The sequence below is a fragment of the Alternaria postmessia genome, assembly GCF_024291825.1.
Source record: "Alternaria postmessia strain BMP 2775 chromosome Unknown scaffold_16, whole genome shotgun sequence".
Lineage (NCBI taxonomy): Eukaryota > Fungi > Ascomycota > Dothideomycetes > Pleosporales > Pleosporaceae > Alternaria > Alternaria postmessia.
In genome coordinates, this window is record NW_026260089.1 from 1 (window position 1) to 23868 (window position 23868).

General features: G+C 51.0%; 8 protein-coding genes across 8 annotated transcripts; 4 read left to right on the plus strand and 4 right to left on the minus strand.

Moving 5' to 3' along the window:
* Positions 1-297: 297 nt before the first annotated feature.
* J4E82_003588 (uncharacterized protein) lies at positions 298-1650 on the minus strand (the record flags this gene model as incomplete). The annotated part of the gene is made up of 2 exons (XM_051729873.1): positions 298-906; positions 970-1650. The coding sequence occupies 2 exons, from the start codon at positions 1648-1650 to the stop codon at positions 298-300; spliced, it is 1290 nt and encodes a 429-aa protein (XP_051590197.1).
* Positions 1651-3871: 2221 nt separating this feature from the next.
* J4E82_003589 (uncharacterized protein) lies at positions 3872-4747 on the plus strand (the record flags this gene model as incomplete). Its single annotated transcript, XM_051729874.1, has 1 exon — positions 3872-4747. The coding sequence occupies one exon, from the start codon at positions 3872-3874 to the stop codon at positions 4745-4747; it is 876 nt and encodes a 291-aa protein (XP_051590198.1).
* A 2810-nt stretch (positions 4748-7557) lies between these two features.
* On the plus strand, positions 7558-8519 carry J4E82_003590 (uncharacterized protein; the record flags this gene model as incomplete). The annotated part of the gene is made up of 3 exons (XM_051729875.1): positions 7558-7828; positions 7878-7934; positions 7984-8519. 3 exons carry the CDS (start codon positions 7558-7560, stop codon positions 8517-8519), a joined length of 864 nt encoding a protein of 287 aa, XP_051590199.1.
* Positions 8520-10276: 1757 nt separating this feature from the next.
* J4E82_003591 (uncharacterized protein) lies at positions 10277-11660 on the plus strand (the record flags this gene model as incomplete). Its single annotated transcript, XM_051729876.1, has 2 exons — positions 10277-10627; positions 10695-11660. The coding sequence occupies 2 exons, from the start codon at positions 10277-10279 to the stop codon at positions 11658-11660; spliced, it is 1317 nt and encodes a 438-aa protein (XP_051590200.1).
* A 255-nt stretch (positions 11661-11915) lies between these two features.
* J4E82_003592 (uncharacterized protein) lies at positions 11916-12635 on the minus strand (the record flags this gene model as incomplete). The annotated part of the gene is made up of 1 exon (XM_051729877.1): positions 11916-12635. One exon carries the CDS (start codon positions 12633-12635, stop codon positions 11916-11918), a length of 720 nt encoding a protein of 239 aa, XP_051590201.1.
* Positions 12636-14218: 1583 nt separating this feature from the next.
* J4E82_003593 (uncharacterized protein) lies at positions 14219-17817 on the minus strand (the record flags this gene model as incomplete). The annotated part of the gene is made up of 3 exons (XM_051729878.1): positions 14219-14857; positions 14905-15619; positions 15671-17817. The coding sequence occupies 3 exons, from the start codon at positions 17815-17817 to the stop codon at positions 14219-14221; spliced, it is 3501 nt and encodes a 1166-aa protein (XP_051590202.1).
* Positions 17818-19018: 1201 nt separating this feature from the next.
* J4E82_003594 (uncharacterized protein) lies at positions 19019-19848 on the minus strand (the record flags this gene model as incomplete). Its single annotated transcript, XM_051729879.1, has 2 exons — positions 19019-19708; positions 19759-19848. 2 exons carry the CDS (start codon positions 19846-19848, stop codon positions 19019-19021), a joined length of 780 nt encoding a protein of 259 aa, XP_051590203.1.
* Positions 19849-20565: 717 nt separating this feature from the next.
* Positions 20566-23451, plus strand: J4E82_003595 (uncharacterized protein; the record flags this gene model as incomplete). Its single annotated transcript, XM_051729880.1, has 2 exons — positions 20566-22807; positions 22871-23451. The coding sequence occupies 2 exons, from the start codon at positions 20566-20568 to the stop codon at positions 23449-23451; spliced, it is 2823 nt and encodes a 940-aa protein (XP_051590204.1).
* Between the last annotated feature and the right edge of the window lie 417 nt (positions 23452-23868).

The following is a 23868-nucleotide window of genomic DNA, read 5'->3' on the forward strand; positions in this document are numbered from 1 at the left end:
TTAAGAGCTCTAAACTGAACTGACTGATAAGACGAGAGCTCTAAACTGACACTGAACTGACTGCCAAGCAATCAGTCAGTCAGTCAGTCTCATCAGTTTGGATTGATTGTTAGCAACTCTGCTCTGAGGCGGTGGGGCGACGGCCAGCTTCCTGCTGAGCTGGCCAATGCTATCATGGAAGATGTTGCAAAGTTCGAAGGTCTGCCAATGTGTGACTTACGAACGCAATACTTCACGAAGAAAGCAGTAAATCAAGGTGCTGTGAGCTATTTTCGTGAGGAAATGGACTGTTGAGTTCTACATCGGTGCGTCGCCATCTAGACACCCATCTTCGGTCTCTCTACCCTTCGCCGACTCTAGGATAGCCAACACGTCCTGCTTTTGACCCATACCTTCCATAGCTCCGAAAACGTCAGTCATGGTGCTATCAACTACTTTTTCAATGTCCGCTGGTTCCTGGATACCTACTTCCCTCAATGTACTCGGCAGCCCTAGAGATTTCACAAAATTGGCTACCGCATCCGCAAGGCTGGACTCGTCTCTTTCGAGGACTTTATTCCAGATCTCCAGCACGCTCTGCTGTAAATGTCTTTGCTTCTCTGATTTAGACGCATTGTAGCGTAGGACTGGGGCGAGCATGATGCAGGATGTAACGCCGTGCATAACACCGCACGTACTACCAAGCTGATGCCCAATGGCGTGCGAAAGGCCCATTGGTATGTTCCACAGGATGAGGCCCATCATGGCGTCTCTGGCTCCTACCTGGCAGTTGGCAATACCATCGAGCATTTCAGATCGATTGCTGTCACTCTCGCCATTCATGTAATCCGTCAAGCCTCTGAGTAGTACTGCAAGCGCGTCTTCCATATGGCGGAACACCTCTTTTGTGCATTTGTCGCTGATCATCTACATTGCAGAAGTAGCGTAAGCATGCCTGTGAGCCCGAGGATCATTGATATGGATACATACCGTCTCAACACAGTGATCTACAGCGCGCATTCCGCTCGACAGCCATAATTTCCTTGGTGATGTGGAGGCGACTTCAGGATCGAGAAGGATAAGATTTGGCGCCGCGTGTTCGCTCGAAAAGTGCTGCTTCTTCTTCGATTGAGGGTTCGTTGCTGACGAGTTGCTGTTCCACTCGCTTGCTGACAGACTCGTTGGGATGAGAATGAGTTTGATCGTAGGATCTTTTAGCCCGGCGGCGCTGCCCTTGGTTTGGTCTACCAAGGCCTCCATAGCTTCTACCGTCAGATTGTCTGGAGCGAGATTCGCGTGCATCAAGCGCGCGATCTTGCATGCATCCGAGTAGCTGCTACTTCCTATGCTGATCAAACAGTCCGCCTTTTTCTCACGTAGCAGCCTTGCAATTTCCAGTACATCTTCGTAAGGGGAATGAGCGCCCACCCCAGACTTGGTACCCACAACGAACGACCCCAATTTCTCTTTCAGCCTCTCAACAACATCTGTGTTTTCCCCTAGCGCTTTAGAGTGCACTATAAGCGTGCGCTGACAGCCCCATGTGCCAATTTCATCGGTAATATCGTCCAAATAGTTGGAGTTCAGTATGGCGTTATGTCCTTTCCGAGCCGGGGTGGGAAGCTGCTGAATCGTGCGCTTTTTATGACAATAGGAGAAACATTCGGACATGATGCAGTAATAGATACAGATGTAATCTATTCCTCGTGAAACGAATGGCTTAAGCAATATTATGAAGTTGTTCGGACCGAAGTGCAAACAATTCAGGTTTTCAAAAGGCTGCGTGCTACTCCCTGACGAGCATCTTACCTCATACCTGTTCAACCCCGCCATCATGAGATGCGAACCCCTACCTCTGATACGAGGTTGCTCAGCAAAGAATCAACGCGCGTTCATCTCGCATCGAATGTAGCTTGCGTAGTTTGGCATCATTCGCATGTCTGGATCGGTCATTGTTGTTCGGCCAAAACCAAGTGCTGACCTTCCGAGGCTGGGCTGGTGGCGGCATTCTTATGATCGCAGTCCCCACTATTCTAGAACATGGTCCGCACGATTTGGTCGAATTCGGTATTTGGAGTGCTCGCTTAGGGTAGCAGATGTTCACATAGGACTTTGGCGGCGTACTGTTTGGTAGTGGACGATGAAACGCGTCGTAGAGGAAACCGCGACCACGACACGCTAAAATCCGTTGAGTTTTGTGTGCACCGACTGTAGCATCCCCTCACTCTCCACATTCAAATGGACCCAACCTTCCATCTCTTCTTAACAACCACCATCAATAGGTCTTGCTCGGTACAAGGCTGTACACATCAAGCTGGTCTTCCCCCAATAGTATTTCGCAGTTTACATAGCCCCGCAGCCGTGAGTGCGATTCAGGCTGACCCAACAAATAGACGGTAAAGCGTGAGAGGAGCACAAAACTTTGAGTAGACTGTGATCACCGTTCCAGTATTTTTGTGAGGCTGAATCTGCTCAACGTGGCGAAGGAGATGTTCGGCGAGATAAGGAGCTCTTTTGAGCAGATTATGATGTACTCACCTCTCTACAGGGGCCATAACACAACTGCACTTCCCCGAGAACTTCAAAACCTAAGACACGACCTCCATCGTAGCACCTTTCTGTGAGTCCGAAATTTGAACCTACCGAGTCTCTCATTGTCCGACATCCATCCTCATCTCAGTCAAAACAGCTTTGCCATTGAAAAGCTTCAATCGTCATCACTCCAGCCACAACAACTACCCTTCACCCGTCAATCATTCCTCAGCCATCTCATTTTAGACGAAAGGGGAAATTCGAGCACCGTGTAAAAGAATTCTTGGTTTGGGACGATGTCACCCTTGACTCCCTGGCCACTGTTGGAAAGATGAGACTATAGGGTTTTGCAGACGTGGGTTCGAAAAACCTGGAGAAAGACAGCAATCAAACGATTCGAAAACAAGGGATCCAGTAAGCGCCAGATACCGTCGGAGAGACCACCGAAAGGGTGTGTGTTTTCCAAATACTCGCGGAAGCAAGGTACCCGTCGCGCCAACCTCTCAACGCGTACGGAAGCCACCTACCCCGGCGTTGTATTGCAACACAATCAAGAAAGCAGCAACACCTCATCTCGCCAACACATACAGTTTCCCTTTTGTCTACATATACGCGTCACCTCATCGATAATTTCCGCGGAGCAACGATATAACTTAGTCCACGTTATAGCGCGCGACGCTGTCATAGTCTCGCTTAGCACCCCGCATATATCGAGTGTTGACATCACCCTCTACGACCCGCCATCTCGGACCAAGACCGCCATCGATGCCAAATTCTCCACAGACTGACATCCGGCACGGTCCTGACATGCACCCCAGATGGCACTAATGCGGGCTGGTAGAATATCCGGACGTTGTTAGCCTGTGAAATGCTTGTTTTCAAGGTTTCGCTGCAGGCTCTGTTGCGTTTCACGCTTCGCTAATCTTACTACCGGTAATAGTTGTGTATTGCCGCGAGAGAGGCGTGGAGCAGCTAACGGCACGATTTACCCAGTGGCGCATCGAACATGGAGCTCGTTGAATCCATCGCTGTGGTTGGCATGCGCAGGCGAAGGCGTACTGGCACTGTTGTCGCGGCGGGGGAATGAGCCGTGTTGGCTCGACTGGAGGCGCTCAAGGGACGGGTGTTGTTGGTGGAGGAAGCGAAGAGAGTAGGATGATAGCGTACTGATGTCACTTGGAGACAAGCTCAGGGGCGGGTATTGGGAGGAGGCGTTAGGTGCTGCTTGCAAGTCAGGCAAAGCGTATGTCGATTGTTCAAATGGTATAAAGTCCAAAGGGGTAGCGTCTACGGCCTGCAGTCAAGCACCCGCGCCTACGACATCCTCACTCATCTCAAACACCAATTGCAAAATCTGAAGATGCTGTCCAAGTCTTTCTCCCTTCTCGCTTTTGGCGCCTTGGCCTATGGCCAGGAGCTGGTCCAAGAGGGCGCTCCAGCACCTGTCGTCCTCGCAACCGCAAAGTCTGGTGTCATCCCCGCGACCCCAACAGCTACACCTTTCACGGGCGTCGATACCATCCAGGGTGCCATTGTCTCTCCTCTCCCTCCTGCGCCAGGCTACCTTCCAGGTGAGACGGGAGGGCTCAAGGGTACCGCAGCAGCCTCTTCCAACCAGCCTTCAGCTACGTACCGTGCAACCATGCCTGAGGAGCAATACAACCCCTTCGTTGGCAGCACGGTTTCCGGATCCATCGAGGCTGTCGGTGGCGCCGGTGGTGTGAACTTCACCGTTAACCTATCCGATCTGCCCGATCAAGCCCAGTTCGGTCCCTTCGCCTGGCACATCCACGCTCTCGCCGTCCCTGCTGACGGAAACTGCACCGCAACCATGGGCCACCTAGATCCCACCAATCGCGGCGAGCTCGTCATGTGCGATTCCGCACTGCCAGAGACTTGTCAGGTTGGTGACTTGGCCGGAAAGCACGGCGGCAAGATCATGACGGAGGGAAGCTTCTCAACCAGCTTTGTGGACCCGTACCTCAGTGCTGTAGAGGGTAGTTCAGGATTCTTCGGTGGATTGGCGTTTGTCCTTCACACTGGTAACACCACCAGGATTACTTGTGCGAACTTTGAGCTTGTGTCAGGTGGTAATGGTACTTCTGCTCCTAACGGCACCATGGGTATGCCTAGCCCGACTAGCAGTATGCCAGCCGAGTACACTGGCGCAGCGAGCAAACTCGGTGGAGGTGTCGTTGCGCTCGCGGCCGGTGTCTTTGCTGCGATGATGATATAAAAAGTAGTATAGTTCATTTTATCGAGCTATGACTACGATACTCGTAATGTAATATGACTGAGCCTATAAGCTTGTTTCGCCAGATGTGATTAATCTACTCGTCCATGTTAAATGCCCATCATACTGAAGCTTCGCCAAGCATGCTGTTATTTGTCTTGCTGCCCCATGCCTGATGGAGAGTGCTAGAACACTCATTATCACAATTGTAATGTTTGCATATCCAGTACCTCGGCCCAGTTCCCAGGCCGCGACAACATCCCAGATTCGCACACTTGTTCCACTTTTCTCCATTACCCTTCAAGCCTTTCTTTAGCATCACCATTGCTTCCTCTGCCTTTCGCAAGAAGAGCTCCTCTTTGGTAAACTGACTACAGTTACGACAGACTTGTCTGTCGATCGGGAAAGAACTTATTGATTCGGTGTAGTAGTCATCTCTTTTGAATAAGCGCCCGAGAAATGTCTGTTCTTGCGATGACCTGCCGCATTTGCAAGGTGGATTCCCTTTCATTCGATTTTTTCTTGCGCGAGGATGCCGAACAGTATACGTACGGTAGCAGGATGCGCAGTATGGAATGCAGTTTTCAATGTGACGGGATGCAACCGATTCCAGTACTGGAAAATCCACCTCACAGCTTTCGCAGATTTGATTCGTGCAGCTCCAGCAGTTGGTTTTCTTGTCAGGCTCGCACGTGTACAGCCTGAACATGGCGAGTCGACGAGAGATTTCGTTTGAAGGTAAGACGGCTTGGCGAACTGACTTGGAAACAGTTGATAGGCTGATGACGTCGGTGTAGTGCAGGTGCTCGGTGACCATTACCAGCATATCATACACCCCAAGGAACTGTGCCAGTGGAGTGTGGGTCCCGTAACTATTCCGATACGGCTCTACTAAATCTTTACTCTTTGTGAACCCATTCTTGACTTCCGACAGCATGATTTCCACCTTTTGCCCTGCGCCTATTGCAGTCTTTGCGACGCACCGACGTCCTGATCGCACTGGGGCTTTGAAGCTCAGTGGAAGGCACCGGAAAAAGTAAATTGGGGTGTAGAATATAATCCACCCCACGATTAGTGCTGCCCATCTTACTGGACAAAACAGGCATTTACCAGCCATAGTGGACACCTCTTTCATCAAATCAAGGATGGACTCATTGTCCCTCCTCATCTGTCGAGCAGAAACGAAGGTTGAGATGTAACCAAGAAAAGACAGGAGGGCACAGAAAAAGCTATTGCAGTCAGCGAAGCTCGTCCACATGCTTAGTTTACAACTCACCAACATGCGATCCCAATTTGCATCTCTTTCACAAATTCGACGCACATCTGAGTCGGGCTTGCGACAGTTTCATTCAGCCTTCCAGCAGCAGCAAAAAAGCTCTCATTCGTGCCTGGAGGTCGTCGCAATTCCAGACCTACAGGATCGTGGCAGGCTTTCAACTTCTGGGGCGTGTAGCCAATCTGGTAATGGATAGCCTTTGCTATGAAGACAGTAAAGGCAGTATCGACCATCGTAAGAGGTAAGTTTAGAGGCGGTATAAAAATGATGGAAGGCAACCAAAGGATCATATGCCAGAAAAATAAAATAAACCCCCATTTGTCTACAAGTTCCTCGCCAATGGGAATAGTTGCATCGTAGGTACCATTGTGAAGCTCAACATTGTCGTGGATCAATTGGGAGTGATTGGTTGTCCAGTAGAATACAGACAAGAATATTAATATAAAGCGAATTCCAAAACAAGGCATGAATAGAGCTGTATAGGCATTATCTTTCATGCTGAGAATGGCGAAAACCTGATGTTCGCTGGTGTCGAATGGATGCAGGTGCGAATTTGCAGCTGAGAGGTAGTAAGTTCCAACTATAGCGGTAGTTGAGGGCTACACGGCAGCCAGCAGGAAAGATATGACAACCGTCCGGAGCGAACAATGCCTGGCACACAAGGCTGAGCGGCTGAGACCCTAGAAGAGGTAAACCGCGACTGGCAATTCCAGGCATTACTGTACATCAAACCATAAGAAAGAGGTTTGGCGTGTGAAAGCCTCATACTGTAAAGGCTTGATCGTCGCGAAAAAGAAGCCGCGGTCAGCCATAATGGCATAGCTGAATTGCTGTGCCAAGATCCGGTGAAGAACAATGGAAAGGCTGTGATTCGGCCATCTGCACGCATCTCGTCACGCGTCCTCGTATCTCCCCCCCCTTAGAAGCGACATCGCACAATTTTATTTCCATGAAAGACGCGATGCATCCAGACACGCATCGCAAGAAGAAAATGACGTAGTTGGCACAGTGGGTCCAGGTGCGGTGCAGAGTTCTCAGTTGCTTTGACCGCACGTTGCTCGTCGCGGTGCCGCTGTCATCTTACTAGCAGAGGCTATGAACATAGCAAAGGGGTAGTATGGTTGTCGCGACAAGGTAAGGGTGTCGCGCAAGATGAGCGTTGGGTTGTGGTAGTGATCCCCTGCCGAGGCTAGTAGTGCACGGCTCGATCCGCCGCCGGTGGGTCTCTATTACCATGACAACGGCGGGTGTTTATCGATGACACAACGCTCAATCGCAAGTCCGTGGTCGACCATCTACAGAAGGATTAAGCCTGAATCTTGCGGCCCACACAAGGCTCAAAATATTGCTTACTCCGCACTTTCGGACCTCTTAGCTGCATACAACCCCCCCTCCCGACTTCCCCTACCGACTCCTGCATCTGCCACGCTTGGTCTCAACAACATCTGGACTGCATTGTTAGTCGCAGCATATATTGACACTTGTTGATAAAGCTGTTACTACTATCTTGCAACAGTAATCCCGGAACATCATCAAAATGGAGGCCCTACTCTCTCTCGCATTCGACAACATAGCGTCCAAGGACACGCAGAAGATTCGCAAAGGGTTACGCCAGATCGAGGGCATGCTGGCGCAGATATGTCTCTCCAGTGGAAAGCCAAGAAACTCACCACCAGGCCACCGTCGGAACGCCTCAGCACTCAATCTGGGCGATCAACAACAACCAACGCCGAAGAAGCTGGGACAGTTATCAGACGATCTCGCCTTCAGGGAGTTCTTCAGATTACAGGAGGGCTTTGAATGGAATGGTGAGTGCGAACATACAAGCATATATAGAGTTTGACTAATATCATACAGTTGTCACACGGGTAGCCGATTGTTTGGATCGATTGCTGGGTATGGGAAGCAGTAAGGGTAAGCCTGTGCTAGGGGATACCGAACAATAGCTAACCGTCCACTGTAGATGGCCAAAACGACATCCTCATCCTCTCCTCGTTATCCAACATACAGGGTCTTCTGTTGTTGCACCCACCATCACGCATCATCTTCGGTCGCGAAGTATACATGAACCTCCTCCTCGACTTGCTCGATCCTTACAACTGCCCCGCCATCCAATCGCAAGCCCTCCTCGTCCTCGTCACAGCCCTTCTCGCAACACCACAAAACACCCGAGTGTTTGAACACATGGACGGCCTCCTCACCGTCACAAGCCTCTTCAAGGACGAAGAGACTACACAAAACGTCAAGGTCAAACTGTTAGAGTTTCTGTACTTCTACCTCATGCCTGAGATTCCAGTTTCTGGCCCGCAGCGGAGCCCGAGCAAGCTGACCAATGCTTTCGAGCGGCGGGGAAGCACCGACGATAGTGGAGGTGCGACGAAGAAACATATCCGATCGCAAGAAGAGAAGCAACATATGCTGGGGAGATACCTCAGTAACGTAGACGCTCTTGTCGAGGACCTCCAAGAGAGCGCGCCTTTCAACAGCGTCGCCTGCTGAGAGCCATGCGTACCACAAGTCGTCCCTAGCGATGACTACAACCTATTTCCTTTGTTCTGTCGATCTTGTTTGGCCATATGCTGGTACCACTATACCTTTCCTCTCTCTTGTCCTATTCAGCGAGGCGTCCAGGAAACCCGGGGTTCATTCGTAATCGTGCGTCTCCTGATCATCACAGCGAAACGCTGCTCTCCTTTTGTATTTGGCATCTTTGAGCGTTGAAAAGACTGTTAGCTTCATTGCGCCCCGCAGTCGATACATTCGCTGTACATCATATTTCCCTTAGTTTGCGCGGCATTGTTGCGTCCATTTTGGACCAATGTCCGTCGCAGGAGCGTTGTCGCGCTGGTGGCCACACTTTATCCGGCTGCCGTTATATAAATCAAGAATATCATACTTGACACTGGTGTCTTCATGTGTGGCGTATCTCCAAGTCTTGAGCGGTCCAATGTGATCCATATATGTCATGCTCTAGGCGTAGGTGGTGAGTTTCATCTTTCGTAAGCTTACTCCGGTCTTTGATGTGGTTGGTACGAGGTATGCAAGGCGATAGCGAGCCGAGAAGTGCGTACGGACGATTGGCGCTCGAGGGCGGAAATTTCGATGCGTAGAGTCGGGTATCTATATCCAAGTCGTGTACAAAGGACTTGTTTCATCTCAAGACACGGAATATATTGAGGGACGAACGAATGCGGCGAGGTGTGAAACTGTCTTTGTCTATACCCTACATGGGTCAAGCCACCTGTATGCTACAGCGAAAAGTACGCTGCCCGAGAAAGATGGTCAGTGTTAAGATGATCACCAGACCCTAAGGCCGTAAGCGCATCGGGGTCTCTAATACGCGAAGCTCCGTCCTGACTACTATGAAGCACACCAGGATTAATCTCGACGAGCAGTAAAGATAATGCTCGTACATCTAAAGGAGGCTAGCGCCGGTACTTGGCGGAAGCTAAGCCTGTGGTCGACGGTCGCGTGTTCTTGTGCCACCAACCACGACAATACCAGGCACCGAAACTCCAGCACGCGAGCAGTCGGCGTCAAACTTCGGGCATGACGCGCACATTGCGATGTGAAAGAGTCTTCAGTGTTGGTCGCGTTTTGCAAGTATCAAAGCGCAGAATTGGCTTGGAACCGAGTGCTGTTGTCAGAACTCTGAAATTCTAATGACGTAAATTGCAGCAAATGACATGTAAGCACGCGACACTAACCCAGCAGTCACAACGGAAAGCCGGCTCTTCCTGCATCCAGCACCTTGGAGGTTTACGCCGCACCAAATGCTAGGCAGAGCAGGTTCGTCCGACACCATCCGCCTGCCATGGCTGGTCTGTCTCAGTGGCTGCTGTTTAGTCACCCCTCGCATGCCGTGCGTTCCGCTGACTTCACTACGCGCCATGCATCTTGCCTTTAGTGTAGGATGTAGTCCTCGGCATCGGGCGTCCTTCTTGCCTGTTCCTTATTTTGTTCCTCAAAGTTTGTTGTAGCTAAGCCTTTCTGCTTCTCAGAAAACCCTGGAATTGCTTCTTCCTACCGTCGCACAGAACATACAAGGCACGGCACTGTCTCGCGCCTCGACATTTGCGCAAACATATCCGGATCGATCGGCTGTCATCTTAGTCAAACACCCCGTCATCCCTACAAATACATTCAGCTCCCTCTAGGCAGTCAAGCCTCGAACTTCTGCATCATCTTTTGCGACCTTTGAGAGTCGCGCGCCTGCACCCACCATCCTTGCCTCTCCTCACGCATAGTCGCCAAACATGGGCGCTGGAGCCTTCATAGAACCGCTTGTAGTGGTTACCCTATTGTTCGGCGGCACATGGGTAAACCGAAACACAGAATACCGTCTTTTTGGGCGACGGAGAGTGTATCAAAATTCGCCTCGCTCAAGTTCCCCAGATTCCGGTCGATCTAGTCCGTCTTCTAGCGTGTCGCTTCTAGCCAACGTCGATGAGGAGCCCAAATGGAGGAAACGAGAAGTTGTCATTCTAGGCATAAAGAAAGATGTCATGAGCCCGAATACTAGGCGATTCAAGGAGTACTTCCTTAGTCGACTGTTGCAGAAGTTTCCCTTTCTTGTGGAGGCCTGGTATTGGGCACTCATCTACTGGGTAAGCAGCCTTGCGGAGGCACCATTTGACATGTTTGTACAAATTTATTAACTTTTCGCTTCAATAGGTTTACCAGCTAGGCCGCGCATTCTCTGCCGTAACGATGGTCGAAGGCACCGTAAACGTCGCTCGCCGCCACGCCCTCCAACTTATCCACCTCGAACAGAAGCTACACATCTTCTTCGAGCTTGACGTTCAAGCATGGTTCCTGAAGCATCCCTTTCTCCTCCACTGGACGAACCGCACATACTCCTTCATCCATATTCCTGGTACAATCTTGTTCCTAGTATGGCTGTTCTACTACACCACAACCCGCAACCGCATCGATCTTCCCCTCCATAATAAACCGATGGGCGAGGCAGACGGCAGCCCTGCAGGTCCAAAGTTGTATGCCGCAAGGCGCAGGACAATGGCTACCTGTAATTTGATTGCTTTCATTGTCTTCACACTATGGCCATGCATGCCGCCTCGTCTTCTCTCCGACCCCGAGGTCCCCGGCTCGGTAGGCAAGGAAGCGCGCAGCTTTGGTTTCGTCGACACTGTCCACGGCGCCGAAGGCGAGAGCAGCGTGTGGACCCAGAACAAATTCTGCAACCAGTATGCTGCGATGCCTTCGCTGCACTTTGGATACTCGCTACTCATCGGTCTCACCATCATGTCCATTCCGCTTGCACCCCAGCATCGCCGATCTCGCACCGTTGCTCTCACAATGGGTTTGCGCATGCGCATTCCCTCGGCTCGTCGCATGCTCTGCATCTTCCTGGGTGTCGCATATCCCGCCATCATCCTCGTAGCTATTGTGGCAACGGCGAACCACTTCATTCTTGATGCTGTGGCTGGTGCCATGGTCTGTGGATTGGCGTGGACTGGCAACAGGGTGTTACTGAACTTGCTACCACTAGAAGACTACTTCCTATGGTGCGTGCGCATCCACAAGCCTGCGCGAAAGGCGGTACACTGGGATGGTGATGATGAGGATGATAATGACTATGGCCATAAGAGGTTTGGCGGTAAGGGCGTCATTGTTGATTAGATGGCTGTACGAGGTGGATAGTGTGGAGGTAATGAACAGGTTAATGTTAAGCATTGGGTATCGGCGTCTTACTAGGGTCAGGTATCTTGGTTAATCAGGGCGGTGATATCATCATGGGACTACCTTAATTGTCGAGTTAACGGCCTCGCTGGGATATTCAAATACCCTGAAATAATGATCATAATCTTATCTTATCATCTTGCAGAGCTATTCGGGCGTAGTGCCGTAATCGGAACTTGTAATATTTACCACTCTTTAGTTCGGGTCGTCACCTGGTTTACTCGGTGGTAAGTTCGGTATTGGAGTCCCCTTAAGCTGACTCCTCCACCCCATGATGAACGAACAAACCATATGCTTCGTCCTCGTCTTAATTCCTCCTCCATTACAGTCAAGAGGGTCTGCATTCCACATGCCAGACCTACACTCCCCACACTCCTTCCACGTCTCCTGATCGTTCCAGTCGCACTTGAACGCCGTGTTATCATACGAAAAATGCAGCGTACTGCTTCCATAATCATAAGGTCCAACGAGAAAGTCCGGATACCCATTGACATTGTGCTCGACGACGCTAGTGCCGCCAGAGGATAAAAAGTACGCCCAGACAAAATCGCGGTTGACGTAGACACCGCGGGCAGTGATGGAGTTGTCCGACATGCAATTTTCGATAATCTGGAAGTGGAAGGGGAGGATGATGATGGGTTCGGGGTCGTGGGGGCGGCTGATCTGGGTTACTTTGGCAGCTTTCGGTGTTGTGGGTGTGCCGAGGATGGCGATGGGATCGTTGTCTGTGCCGAATGCTGAAGATGGTTGGACGGATTCGCCTTCGGTTGAGACGAGTAGCATCTCAGAGTTGAAGGTACCATCATAGCCTTCGATGGCGATGATGTGGGTTCCAGGTGAGAGGGGCTGTCCAGGCTGGACGATGGCGGCGGCCATGATGCCAAGGACAAGGGATGCGACGATGAAGAGCTTCATCGTTCAAGGAGCTAGGATGGTGAGTTGAGGTGTGAATGGAGATTGAAATACCCACTATATGATTGTTTGGAAAGGTTGTGAACAAGCGTCGAGCCACTGTTGTCGACTCAATATTACTCCAAGAGATCCTGCTTGAGTGACGATAGATAGGAGAGAGTGGTGTAAATACTTGAGCAGAGGTCGAATGTTCACATAGGGCGATGAACTTATGTGAATGAAGATGCGCACGGACCGTTGACGAAGCAAACGGACATGAGCGTGAATTTGGTAGTGTGTTTGTTGGCACGACATGGCTAGATTAGTCTACGTTACAAGAGAACCACAAGTACAACAGCGCTTACATATGGTGACACTTTGTCGTAACCGCCGGATGAGAATCGTTCCAGCAGCAGTCTTTGTCATTGTCTCATCTCCTAGCTATACATTTCCAACCATTGTCAGTTACAGGCATCCTGCTAGTCATCCTCACCACCGACATCGTGGTTGAGTCCACACGTTTTCCAGTACCATGCCCAAGCCTTTGGCCATCGCTCCTCTCTCAAACTCTTCAGCCAATCCTTAACCTCGAAGCAGTTTTCACCAACGCGAATCACGCCTTTTCGAACACCTCTCCAACCCTTGATAGGACCTCTGATGAATCTATGCGTCTCGATGCAGAGTTTTGCCCAATCTTTGAGCTTCTTGTGGATAAATGACTCATCACTATGGGCTTCGCGAAGACAGGCCCTATGACTTTGAAGGCATGCATCGCAAAGATCAACATTCGCACATTCCAAACATTTCCAGAGAGGCGTTGTCCAATCTGAACCAGATTTCTTGCAGCGATCGCAATAGGCTATGTAGCCTGACAAGTCACCGTGAGTATCGCTATTTTCGTCGTCATAGACGCGCCCGTGGAGTTCGCGATCAAGCACCGAATGCCGCAGCGATAATGCGATCAGTGCATCGCGTTCTAAACTGGGCAATGATGCGAGCAGCATTGCAAGCGCGGTGAGACTTGTCCCGTCGTTGGAAGCGATCCCATCTTTGAGATCATTTACGAGTACTTTGAATGTGTTCTCCATGAAAGGCTGGTACTTTTTGGGCTCAACAACTTTAAGCATCCTAGCGACGAGCGCACCAGCATGACAGCCATGTAGATTTTCGTCACTAAAGTTTGGCATAGTCATGGCTTCGCCTAGTAATGCTTCTTTGCGTGACCAACTTGTAGCGTCCTGGAATTGTGCGAAGATGAGGCCAACGTGCCGATTGCGGATTCTTTCCACCTCACGTTTCATTCCAAACTTTCTGTCCTGAACTTTCGGCTCCCCCAAAGCGAGTATCTTTCGGTGAATTTTCTTTGCTTGCTCCGCGTCGTGTAAATTCTCGAAGTATAGATGAGCGAGACATCCCAGTGCTACTAGGCGTTGATATGGGTCTGGCCATAGTACATTGCGTTTCTTCAATCCGTAGAATGGACGCCAAGGTCGCGATTTCTCGAACTCTGTGAGCCACGTTATCCAAAGATGCACGTCTTCACTTCCCGCCCAATCGCTGATCCGCGTAGCATTCCGTTGAACCGAGGTTGTGATCCTGTTGAACAGTCATCCCAACCAGACTTGTCGTTCCTTCTTTGAAAGACTCTGCATCAATTGCTTTCTTTGCCGACCACTGGGATCCAATTTATCACAGGCGGTGATGAACGCCTCCATCATGTCTTGTTGCGGGAGCGAGGCAGCCAAGCCATATTTTGCTCGGTATAACTTGCATGCTTCGTGAAGCTCTTCCCACTGGTTTAATGGCATCAAACCAGACATGATCTTGCGAGTCAGAAGCTCTCTCCGTTTCTCTTGAATTTCTTGTTTCTCTTGGACTGTAGAAGCAAGTGGATCGAGCCTGTCCAGTATGGCTAGCCCTTCATCCGCCCACTTGAGCATTTGTGTCGATTCAAATGCTCCAACGGTATTTCTATTGAAATATAGCAAGCGTATCAACCGAACTCTTTCCATTCCGGAAGAGTGCATCGACTCTAGACTTCTTCGGAGGTAACTGCTGCTTTCTTTTATGACGTTATTCTTTGCGGTACGGTTCCCTTTGAAGTCGAACTTCCAAAATTGAGCCCAGGCAAGTAGTCCAAGTGCCCTAAGAACATCAGTATTCATATTTCCTGGACTAAAATAATGAACAAGAGACAAGCCGTCCTTCATGGGATCGTCTTCGATTGCACAGTCAAGTACACCAGCCTAACTCTTATTAGTGTGACCTATCAGTTTGCGTAGATAGTACATACAAGTTGGGCGCAGCGCTGCGCAAGCTCATACCCCCTGGGAGATGTATCGTTGGCGTTATGCATCCAGACATTGTAATGCCCTCGTCCAAATGTAAGTAGAATGCTCTCTCGGTCTATGCTCATCGCCCATTCCATAACGTGCGGGGGGAGTAAGCCAGCCGGTAACTCAAGTCCTTGTTGCGTCCAAGCGAGGATGCGTTCATACCATGGGATCGTGGAAGATGTGCGGTCGGGGTAAAATTCAGAGGGCGATATATGTTTCCTAGACAGAACTTGCGCATACGGGTCTACGTTGGCCATCAGCAAATACAAAGCACACACCACCTGGCAAGCCATTGATTCAGAGGATTCCTCTGAATTGAGTTCGCAAAAGTGTTCTTTCCAGTACACGACGGCGTATTCTTGAATGTGTTGCTGCGGTTCTGCTTGGTTTGTTGTCTTTGTAATGATGTCGATACATGCCGAGAACAGCCTCAGATGGGCCTGCGGAGCTGCAATCCGAAGATCCTTCAGATCGGTTGCTGACGCCAACGTTGCGCTTCTGAAGTATCGCCGCAATGGCTGGTCCGCAAAAGCAACATTAGCCGCATTGAACAACTCTACGTCCATCTCATCGTCATCGCTCGACTGATCGTCGTCAAACTCAGTAACATCTTCTTGGCTTGTCGCCTTTGTATCAATGCCCCTAACATGAGATTGTGATAACTCAAGAATACTGTCCACGTTAAGTAAGAACAAGATTTGCCGCTTTTAATGTAGCCCTTACCTAGAACATTTGACGGTGATTTCTTCTTCGATATCGAGTTTGAGGCCTTCATTCGGCTCAGATGCCCTGAACAGGGTTATAACCTCTCCTAGCGTCAGAGGTCGCTTGCAGAAAGCAAGCCAAGCGAAGAGCGTCCTCAGCCCTTCTAACTGCTTCTTCGAACGATATCTTCCACATTCTTCCATCAAGGATGAATATACCTCAGGAAGACCCCTAGGCAGATTCTCCAACTCCTTGTTGACAATACTCTCGCGGCTGATATGAGAAAGCCTACGTAATATGTGCTCCACGTAAAGCATGCTGTCAGCTTGCGAGACAATTTTACGATATATCTTTCGCTTCAGCTGTGTACTGAAGCTCCGCAGTCGTTGCGAAGACTGTAACCGATGCTTGACTACAGATTTCAGACCTGGAGCAATCAAATCTCTTGTCAGATCGATAGTGACTGTCTGAATTCGTGAGTCAGATGGCCAGGCCGCGTCTCGAGTGGAAAGTAGCACGTGAATAGGTGCCTCTGATCGTTGAAGGTCGAGTAAGAATGCTACAAGTTGATCAAGGCCATTTGGAAGCTCGTCCATACCGTCCAGGATTAGAAACAGCCGACGTTTTGATGAAGCGATTTCCGTATATCCGGACGTAAAGAAACGTTTCCATATTGGGACATCAACCAAGTCTGTGGAGGTATCTGCTTCGATAACGCCGCTTGTCTTCCAGTACACCAACCTGTTGACACGGTTCACAAGCTTTTGAACATCCTCTTTTATGTCAGACGCGACTCGCTCAGCGTAGCGATGATTAGCTTCAACCACCTGCAAGGCTGCACATGCTAAGGCTGCCTCTGTTGATTGTGGAAGGTCAAGATCTGGTTGTACGAAGTAATATGCAACATCAGATGGTGGGTTTGTAGATCGCTGCACCAGATCAATTGCCGCCTCCATCGAGAAACTTTTACCCATTCCAGTAGAACCACAGATCTTAAGGCAGGTGACTTGACCATCAAGCCATCGGGTGAAGTTTGGATGCTCTGCAAGCCATGCGACACTATCACCGACACGTTGTCGCTTAATGCGTTCCCTTTCTATTCGATTCGCGTCAAGAACCTTTTCAATTCTCGGAAAGAGGATACTATTTCCGATGAAGAACGTTTTAACAGTATCCAAGGCTTGAGCCTTCTCATTTGCGCTGTCTCTCGGTAGGTCTCCGGAGTGAGACTTCGTATCGGATGATGCAGGCATCGATGCCTTTTCGAATGCATTGAGTAGGTTCTCCTGCATTTGGGCGATGCGTAGTTGTACAGCGTACGCCTCGTCTTGTTTTGCTTGAACACCATCAAATCCTTCTGTGATCTTCTTGTCAAGGCCAAGATTGCTGGCATACAAAGTCTGCAGCTGTTCACCCATTGATTCTCGAACGCGACTGATGTTAGCGTCTAGCTCGTCAATCTTCTCGCTGATTTCCCCTACATCTTCGTGTGTCGCCTTGAGCTCCTCGTAGGCATCGCGAATAGCACTGTAAGTCGCGTAGCCAACAGTCGCACCTAACTCTTCGATAGAAGCTTGCATCTCAGCGTATGCAGCAGCAAGCTCTGGACTTTCGAGGTTCCAGAGTGCATTGAGCCATTGCTTGAAGCGCCCATTGTTTTTCATATCTTGCACGATACCACAAATCACCAATTGAGACGCGAAAGTGCGAACAATAGCTTTGGCTAATGGTCTCGGATCTGTTTTGCCCTCGAGGAGAGTCAGATTGTCAAAAAAGCGGCGTGAATGATCGAAGAAAGCTTCTGCCTGATCGTAGTCCTTTTGGACTCCGGCGAACGCCTGGAACATGTGACCACAAGCAGCAAAGATGATTCCCACAGGCATAGCTGGAGGAAAAGCAGATGCAGCCTCGCCTATCGTCTGTACACCATCAAGGCATTTTTGCATGCCGTCGAGATGGCGTCCGAAGGCTGCTCGCACTTTGTCAAGTTTTCCATTGTCGTGTCGGTAACTCTCGAATCGTTTCTTTTCGACTGCTGTTGTTTGCATCACATCGCTGATGCTTTGGCCCCGCAAGTGAGCCAACTTTTGACCAGTCTTTTGGGTGTATTTATCAACCGCCCTGGTCCAGAGGATGCCCAGATCAGTGGCGTCTTGATTAGCCATGATGAAAATGATTGTGGCTGAGCTACAGGAATTTCTGGATGCTCGTTATCGCCCAGGTAACTGTGGAACTCAGAGTCCAAGTGGGAGAATATGGAGACAAGAAGAGTAGATGTGCAGATACCTCCAGATATTTCAGGTTCATCATCAGGTGTCGCTTTAGCTTGTCAATACTCTAGCTTTGATTGACCACGATCTCCACTGCTAAATGTAGATCTCGTTGGTGTGGCGGCTCCCAATGACCGCGCTAATACGTACCTTTCGCTTAGAGCTGTGCAGTGTGCCTAAACAAGCTGAAACCCATGCTCAGGCAATCTTCAACGTCTTAGCAAGATGGAGGCGATAGTGTGAGATGTGGATCACCAATTCGATCTGGAGACCTATAGAAGCGCCTCGTATGATGGCCTAAGCTCGGTGTTGAGGGATGGCCGGTCGCATTCGTCCTGTCGCCTCGAGTTTGGAGAAGTACGGTTGAGCAGAAACCAACAGCACGATTTGGAAGCCGCAAAGAAGTGCAAAAATGTCGTTTGTGACACTTGGCAACTTGGCTTGGTAGAGAAAAAGAAAGAATGTTCAATAGTGAGCGGGGTAAAACTTCTGCTGTGTTGGCTGGACCTCAGCCGCACCTGCTGCTGATGCTGCTGCAGAGATGCTAAAACCAAAGAACTAAGCACGTAGCCACAAAATAAGGTTATCTCTAATAGCGCTATAGTGTGAGGGCTGGAGGATTAGGTCTAGGTGTCACAGCACTGGCCTCGATAGCTAATCAGAGTGCGATCGCTGAACTTCTCGCACGAACGCAGGGTAGTAGACGTACGTGAATGAAATTGCGCACGGACCGTCGACAAAGCGAACAGACATGTGCGTGAATTAGATAGTATATTTGTTGGCAAGACACGAGCGAGGATTGCCATTAGCACAGAGTGGTGGTTCAAGTAGGCTCTGTCGCGGGGGCTGGGTGTTCCTGTCCCACGGACGAAGGTGACTGAGCTTGAACGACAAACGAAAGGAGAACCTGGGATGCAGGTGATACATGAGAGAAATTACAAAGTATACATAATATTGTTGTGTACAGTCAACAGTACTTAGGGTATAGTGTTAAAGAGAGTACGAGAAACCACCAACGCCGGATACGCAATGCATTATATGCAGACAGCGGCCTAGTAACGGAACATGACGCAATAAAAGTACACAAAGAAACTCATCAGCGTCTGCTACTCCTAGTGTTGTTTCGGCTGGGCCTGTCGTCCCGGTGGGATCGGTGAGTATCTTGTCGTCCGCCCATCTCCTCATCTTGGATACGGCCTCCACCGTAGGCACGCTGAGGATGACGAACGTCATCGTGATCGTCCTCAAAAGTGTTGCGGCGCTCATCAATCTCATCGTCAAAGTCGACATAGACAGAGGCAGGACGCGGCCGCCTTTCTCTCGGTAGCTTGGAATCTCTGTCCACAAGTGACTTTGGCTTGTGGAGCTTGTCCAAGTGCTCTTCGAGTAGACGAACGTTTTTGCCATTGGCTTTGACTGCGGCATCGGCAAGGTCGCCAAGGAAGGGAACAAGACCGATCAGGAAGTCAAAGGCGACGTTGAAAAGCATCATGATGAGGACGGTCATTGGCAGACCGCCGTCGACCTTCATCATGTTGCGAACGAGGTTCAGAGCCAAGGCCGAACCTGCGGCGTCACCCACGGCGGGGACAAGGCCAATGACGGAAGACCAACCAAATCGGATTCCAAACAAGGTGAAGAGGGCGTAGTCCAGCCTGTAGGCGGTCTTGCGGGCTTTGGCTAGGACGTTGGCATCGTTGTCGGAAAGATAATCTGGGATCTGCTTCTTGACTTTCTTCATCTTGTGGGGCTTCCTCTGATCTGGAACCAGCGCATAGTATGGATCCTACAGAAGAGTTAGTGCGAGCTGTAGGAAGCGAGAAGGTGGCTACTAACGTATGGACCAGATACATCCTTGGACTTGTACTTTTCCATCTCCTTGCCCAAGGCTTTCTTCATTGCGTACTTAGCGACAACGCCGGCCATGTTGGGCGGTAGTTTCTGAGGTAATCTGGGTGGTTGAAGTGTGCAGGCTGCTATGAATACAGCTGTGGACGAGACTGCCACAGAAGGCTTATATGTCTCTGGTGTTGAAAGACAGTGCGTGGAGTGCGGGTATCTCACAGCGCGCTTGTTGCGTGGTTGGCGGACGGCGCTTCTGGTTTGAAAATGTGAAACGGGCGCGTCGCTGCCCTATGTATAGCTGGCGAGTGCGACTGGCGACGAGCTCGGTACAAAATATGCAGTGAAGAATGAACTGTGAAGGAGCGGCAGAAGTGAAGAGCAGCAAGCCTACTTATCGCATCATGCGCTGGCGGTGAGTCGCGCGAGACTGCCCTGATTCTGTGACGCGATCCCAGACAGCCAAACGTCATGGCTCTCGCTCTCTCTCCTTCTTTTGCCTGCGAGCACAGCCACAGCCGCCACACTTTGTGTCGATCGCTCCACGACCCTCTCCGATAGGCCTCTGACAACACATCAACAACACGCTCGCCGACCGCCGACTCGACGCCGCATTCTTCGACCTTCTTTGCGGCTGTGCACCCTTTCACTACCGCGCCCATCTTCGCATCTAGAAGCCTCGCTACTACCCGCCGCCCGCCGCCCGCGACTGACGGACTGGTGCCCGAGTGCACATCTCCCCACCCTCTGCGACACGAGCTGTGCGCGGTATGCTCGATACGGGCCAGACATCCATCCACCATGACAAACACAAACCGAACATTAGTTGACTGGCTCGACGACCTCTGCGTGCGCTTCATCGTCAACCTGCCCAATGAAGAACTGCAGTCGGTGGAGCGAATATGCTTCCAGATCGAAGAGGCCCAATGGTTCTACGAAGACTTCATCCGCCCTCTCGACCCCAACAACCTGCCCTCGATGCACCTGCGCAAGTTCTCCCAGCTCATGTTCCAGCACTGCCCCCTCTTCTCCGCCTACTCGGAAGAGCTGCACCAGCAGGCCTACGAGCAGTTCCTCGCCTACAAGACACGGGTCCCGGTGCGCGGCGCCATCATGCTCAACGAGGACATGACCCACGCCGTCCTGGTCAAGGGCTGGAAGAAGGGTGCCAAGTGGAGTTTTCCCCGCGGCAAGATCAACAAGGAAGAGACGGATCTCGATTGCGCCGTTCGCGAAGTCTGGGAGGAGACGGGCTACGACCTGAGGGAGGCTGATCTGGTCGAGCCCGACGAGCACATGAAGAAGATCACCGTCACGATGCGCGAACAGAGTATGATGCTGTACGTCTTCCGCGGCGTACCCATGGACACTTACTTCGAGCCGAGGACGAGGAAGGAAATTTCAAAGATCGACTGGTACAAGCTCACCGATCTGCCCACCCTGAGGCGGAAGAACCAGGTGCAGCAGCAGGGCACCGGAAACGACCTGATCAAGGAGAGCAGCTTTTACATGGTCGCGCCCTTCTTGGGGCCTCTGAAGCAGTGGATAAAGCAGCAGCACAAACTGGGAAGGCAGAGACAGCGTAACAGCGCGCACATGGCTCCAGCACCAGTGGCAGGCACCGACGACGAACATGTCCAACCCAATTTATACGAGACTACGGCCGACGAAGCTGCCCCCGTCGCAGATGCGCAAGTAGCCAACAACTTTGCAGATATGGTGGCCCGATTGGGTCGCGGCCACCGCCCGAGCGACTCCTACCCAGAGCTATCTCAAGCGCACCAGGCGCCACCACCACAGCAGAGTCAGGATCCGGCAGAAGCGCTCAAGCGCCTACTCAGTGTCGGCATGCAGTCGCCGCCAGTGGAAGCCCCTAGCCAGCCGCCCCCTCAAGGAAACCCGCTCCTCGCCCTGTTCAAGCAAGGCAACAACCAACATGCAGGAAATCAACAACCCAGGACGCCCTTTGAGCAGATGATGTCCCCGCCTGTGCAGCCATCGAGTCCACATGGTCAGCACGGCCCTCGGCCTCCGCAAATGGGCAACATGGGGCCGCCGCCGCCCTTCTTCCCACCGCACCAGAATATGCCATTCCGAGGGCATCCAGGGCATATGAACGGCATGCAACCACCACCGCCACACATGTCGCCTCATTTCATGCACCAGCAGCAGCAGCACATGTTTCCACCCCAGCCACCTAACATGCAGCAAGCATTCGACCAACACAACCAGCGGCCACAGTTCCAAGAGATGGGCGACTCACAGTTTGCTGGCGGCAATGGCAGACCAGCGATACCACCAGCCTCCAAATTACCTGCCCCAAATCTAAATGCGCATGCAATGGGATTACTGAACTCATTCAAGAATGACAACCAGCAACCTGCGTTCCCGCCGTCGCCTCAAACTACAATCGCTGTTCCACTACATCGAAGCCAACAAACAACGCCGAGGATACAGCATCCGATGCCTCAACACAGGCCGCACGGTCTCGTATCACCGCAGGCACAATTCGCTCCTAGCCCACCGCAGTTTCAATCACCTCCTATTAGTTCGAGTTTTGAACCCGAACAACCGAAGCCAAGGAACGCCCATCAAGATTCATTATTGAGCATGTTCAAATCCACTCCACCACTGCCAAGTCCGCAGCCCCCGCCTGCAGAGTTGTCTGCACTCCCTACAACACCAGCATACGTCTCCGCGCAACCTGTCGTGAACCCACCCAAACAGCACAATGCGGCTCTCCTTAGCGTATTCCACGCTCCTTCGAGTAAGACAAATATGACGTCGGCTACTGTGAGCGGACCAGTCAATGCCCCGGATTTCGACACCATGAAGAAGAACAGACAGCCGACGAACGGCAGTTCACGCGGACCGTCACCGACTACCAACATGCCCTTCATGCCTCAGCAGATACTCAAACGTACGCCGCAGGCCTCGCCTAAACCTGCGCCGCCAGTGGAAGTATCTGCATCACCGCAAACCGCATTTCAGCCTCAGGTTCTGAAGAGACCTCAACAGCAGATCAAGGTACCAGGTCAGGCAGGTACGTACAAATATACATTCTTGCCTATTTTCTGTGAATATCATACTAATTATCCTACTATAGCTTCAGGAGAGACATCACACAAACAAGGCTTGCTAGACATGTTCAAGAGTGCCTCACCGCAACCTCCACCCGTCCAGCCGGCGGTAATACCATCTCGCTCACCAGTTCCTCCACCCCTATCCGACATGGACCGACGTGAATCTGTACCTGCAGACCAGAAGAACGCTCTGCTCTCCCTCTTCGGTAACAAACCATCGCCATCCCCCAAGCCACAAACGCATAGCCCGGTCCCACCGGCTCGCTCTCCTTTCCCACCTACTCCTAAAACATCAATGTCCGGTGTCATCAGCCCTGTCAGCCCACTGCCTACAAACGGCAGTGTAGGTGCAACCAGCCCAGAAGGCAATGCGAACCGGAGTCGAATCAGCAGCATCGGAGACGGAACAGCGCCCAGCATCGTCATACCACCAACAAGTCGCCCGATGGATGCAGGAGTCAGCCTAACTCAGAATGAAGGTGTCAGTGTAGTTGGTCTGAGTACTCAGCAGAGCCGGGCGGGAAGCACAAGCGAGGGCAAGAGTCCTGTGGATAAGTCTTTCCTCTTGGGCTTTTTGGAAAACGTTGCCAGAGGCGGGCGATAGGCACCGTTTCCAGGTTTCCCCTTCTGCATTGTTTTGGGCGTTTTCGCATGTTAGGTGGAAATGGATATCCTGGTTGGACAGCCATCTGGATGATGCATGATGATCATGGTCATGATTTATCAGCAAGGCATGGATGAAATGAGGTCAAAGGATGTGAGCTTAGTAGAGATGTGTACGCATAGTATAGGACCGAACTGAAAGTCCAATTGAAAATTATTGGCCATGATTGGAACTGGCATCGAGAAGAAACTACTTGATTTGTCCCTTAATTTTCTTTCACGTCTGCCTGAACCATGTTATACTCTTTCCGTCGTTTGCCCCAGTCCAGCCTACTAAGCTGTACGACGCATGTAATATCTCTCCATCTTATTCTTTGGCACGACTCTTGGGATCACTGGGCATGGTCGCACACGGTCT